Here is a 3,867-nt window from a genome sequence, read left to right as displayed (position 1 = left end):
ATTAAAACGAGTCAAACTTTTTGTTTACATTCATCCCTTTAATTATTTATTCTTTGAAATCTCTCATCCATGTTTTTTTTGTACACTAATAGATAGATTGCATAAAATAACTAATCTTTTTCTATTAAAAACCCCCTCTTATATATATTGTATAAATATGATGTTTAAACAAATTAAATAATTACACTTGTACTAGGTCTTATGGTTATACTCGCCCCTTTCTTCTTTGAAGTCTCATCCACAGTTTTTGTACACTAATAAATAAATTATATAAAATAACTTATCCTTTTGCCATTAAAAAAAAAAAACCTCCCTCGTACCAAACCCACTCTAAGCACGCCATGTTTTCTTTTTGGTGGCTATGCAAGCCAATTAATTTTTTCTATTAAATATATTGGGCCTGGGCCCAAGAATGACTGAAGCCCAAGGCCCAATAACACTAAGAAACGGTGGGGTTGCTGGCTCCGTCGACTTAATGGCGCGTGGGGTACACCGTAGCTACCTTCTTCAATCGGTCAATATAGTTGTTATTCCGAAAAAGTACCTCAGAAACAGAGTTGTTCTGCGAAGCGAACCAAATCTTTCTCCAAACTCAGTTTCTCCCTTTTCCATTTCTCACCCAAATTCAACAATTTCCCCAAATACCTAATCTTCTTAATTCCTCGGTATTCCAAATCCCAATCCACACTTTCTTTAAAGTTTCTCTCTTCGATTTTCAACTTATTATTATTTTTATAACGTTTCATTCTTTAATTATTAGCAATCATGTATCTGTTCTCTCTCTCCGATTTGCAATTTTTCACTTCTAACAGAAGATTTACTGTTTCGACAGTTTTGATTCCGCGCCATGGCAGCTGAAACCGATCAAGGCACAACGCTGTGCTCTCACTGGTAAACACTTCACTCGTTCGAAGAAATGGTCTTATCTTTAATTATTGATATTCGTGAAATTTGTGAGCTAGGTCTTGTACGTTAACGATTTTACTTATCTATGAGCAAAAACCTCTGAGCTGAAAAAAAAATTGTGGCTAATTGGGGTTGTTTATTCTTTCTTTAATTGGAGTCAATCGAATATGTTTCTGAATTATTGGGTGGGTTTGTTTGACTAACGTTACTGGGGATTATGTTTTACTTGTTCGATCACTTTTGAGGGTGATGGAAAACTTGTGTAATTTAATTTCTTTCCCCAATATGTGTAATATTCTTGATTGGTACTCCATCCACTTGCTTTTATCTGTCACTATGAAAATTTGGCACAAGTGTACGTTGATCCAGTGATGTATTTGTTATTCGGTGGGTGGTGGTGTCCTTGCCCATATTGAAGGGGGTTGATTTCATGTATGTTTTGTCGTTGTGCTTTTTTACTCAAGAAACTTGATGTTCGTTTGTCTTTTTATGTTTTCCTTTATGGTTTTCCTTCTAGCGATCGGGCTATCCCTGCCGCAAATATTGATTTGCATTATGCTCATTGCTCCCGGAATCTTGAAAAATGCAAAATTTGTGGTGACATGATTCCCAAACTACATGCTGAGGATCACTATTTAAGCACCCATGCACCGGTATGTGAAGTTTGCTTATTACTATTTAATAACATTTAGTTTTGAAGAATTTGGTTATAAATATCTGAACTGGAGAAATTATGCAGATACTATTCTAGGTCTAAAACTGATGTCCTAGACACTATAAGTTGCCATTTGGGACTCATTTGAAACCAAATGAGTAAAATGGGTTGGATAGCTTTAATTAGTGGTGTAAAATGATGCAAAATCTTCCAACCATTCAAACTGTTCTTATTAATTGAAGTCAAGCCCACCAAGTATGTGTATGAGTTTAACAGGCTGGAATTGTTGGATCTTACTATTTTTTGCTGGCAATTAATGGACTACCTGGATAATAATCAGATCTTATCATATCTAGTTCTACAAGAACTGTCGATCTATTTTCTATTGATATGCCACTTCATGTGGCACTTAATGCTGCTTACTGTCCCAGCAGCATTGATCATACTGGCGTAGATATAATGCAATAGCTAGACCTACTGGCTCCATCTCTAATATTTGAAGTGCAAATAGCAGTGTTACCCGGGTCTATCCTCCCTGCAAATGTCAACTGTCACAGGCCTACCATAAACAACAAAATTAGGCTAGTAGAGAGCTAGGCTTGTGACTTCCTCTCCTGGCACTCCTCTTCCTCCCGTTCCCCCCCCCCCCCCCCCCCCCCAAAAAAAAGTCCTGCTTAGAATGCTAGAAGAATCATGAATTCAGAATCAAAATGCAAGATTCAGATATACATTAGATTTTCAAGAGAAAGTGTGAATTTCTGCAGGTTGCTTGTTCAATGTGCAGTGAGACAATGGATCGTGATGTTTTAGATATCCACAGAGGTGAAAATTGTCCACAAAGGATTGTCACATGTGACTTCTGTGAGTTCCCATTGCCAGCAATTGATTTGGCTGAGCATCAGGTCTTGATTATACACTACTTTTGAATTGGGAAGGTTGTATTGATCTATGGATGTTGGCACTAATTACAGATTAATCTTGATAATTTTTAGGAAGTATGTGGGAATCGAACAGAACTTTGTCACCTTTGTAACAAATATGTCAGATTACGGGAAAGGTACAATCATGACAGCAGTTGCAATAGAATCCAAGACAGTGCTGCAGGGTCTTCAAGGTAGAAACTTTTTATTCATTTTTCATTTTTCATTTTTGTTTCTGTTTCATTTTGCTTGTAGCTAAGTGTTGTTTGACCAAATCCTGAAAATTTTCATATTGATGAGCTTCCTTATTGCAAATTAGCACAGTAATCCTGCATTCTGTGTCTAGCTTGTGGATACAGTAAGATAGTGTCAAAAAAATCCACAATAATGAGAAATATCCCAAATCAGTCATTAAGAAATTTTTAGTCCGACACTTTACTCTCTTTGTTCCCTTTTTTCTATAACGAGCTTGTGAACAATGCACTAGCTTCTGTATTATACTCTCTAAGTGTGTTTGTTTCTCGTGCCCTTTTTATTGAACAATTTCACTTGCAATTTGTGTGAAGGGCTACAAGGCCAGCTGAAAGAGATGAGGGTGCTCATAGAAGGGCACGACCACCACCGCCGCAGAATGAACTCTCTACAAAACGTCTTCTTTTCACAATAGCAATCACTGGAATTGCAGTCATACTCGGATCCATGTTTTTCCAGAGGAAAACAGAGCCCAGTGATGTGCATTAATTAACTGGAGAGAGAGAGAGAGAGAGAGAGAGAGAGGGGGGGGGGGGGGGGGGAGATAGCTTAATAATATTAGGGGCCGTGTAAATGTTGCTGTTGCTGTGTAATTCATTCATCCTGCAACAGAAGTCTTGAGAGTACAATTTCTACTAGTGTAACATATCGGCATTGTCATTTCTCAGTGTAGTGGTATATGTATACTTTTTTTTAAGTTATTATTCTAGCTCTGGATTCTGATGGAAAATAACTACCAAGAGATGCCTCATTGATATGCATTGCTGTTCGGAGCCTTTATCATATATACATTTGAGCCTTTATTTTCCCCAAAAATATTCTTTAGGAGGAATCTCCGCCTTCCCCCCTTTTCAAAATTCAATTACATATATATAGGATTTTCTGATGAATATTTGAAGGCCACTCTTTATGAATACTTCTGATCTGAAGTGAAAAGTTTTCAAGTTTCTTTTCATTCTAAGTCCTTGAATTAGTAGTTCTATAAATTTATGAATTGAGTTTAATTGTTAGCGGTTGGTTCAAAATAATATAAGGATAAGTTTGTTATATATATATAATCAACCAAATCTCTAATAAATTGTTTAGCACATTTAACACAAGGAATTATTAATCTATAATTCTTCTCTAATATTT

The 3,867-nt window shown here is 36.4% G+C and overlaps 1 protein-coding gene across 1 annotated transcript; it reads left to right on the top strand.

Moving 5' to 3' along the window:
* Nucleotides 1-503: 503 nt before the first annotated feature.
* LOC112706273 (uncharacterized) lies at nucleotides 504-3,549 on the top strand. Its single transcript, XM_025757482.3, has 6 exons — nucleotides 504-665; nucleotides 833-891; nucleotides 1,424-1,559; nucleotides 2,326-2,463; nucleotides 2,554-2,675; nucleotides 3,048-3,549. Exons 2-6 carry the CDS (start codon nucleotides 848-850, stop codon nucleotides 3,220-3,222), a joined length of 615 nt encoding a protein of 204 aa, XP_025613267.1. The 5' UTR covers nucleotides 504-665; nucleotides 833-847; the 3' UTR covers nucleotides 3,223-3,549.
* The last annotated feature ends 318 nt before the right edge of the window (nucleotides 3,550-3,867 follow it).

This window comes from Arachis hypogaea, chromosome 8 (assembly GCF_003086295.3).
Source record: "Arachis hypogaea cultivar Tifrunner chromosome 8, arahy.Tifrunner.gnm2.J5K5, whole genome shotgun sequence".
Lineage (NCBI taxonomy): Eukaryota > Viridiplantae > Streptophyta > Magnoliopsida > Fabales > Fabaceae > Arachis > Arachis hypogaea.
This window is presented reverse-complemented; position numbering and strand designations above follow the sequence as displayed.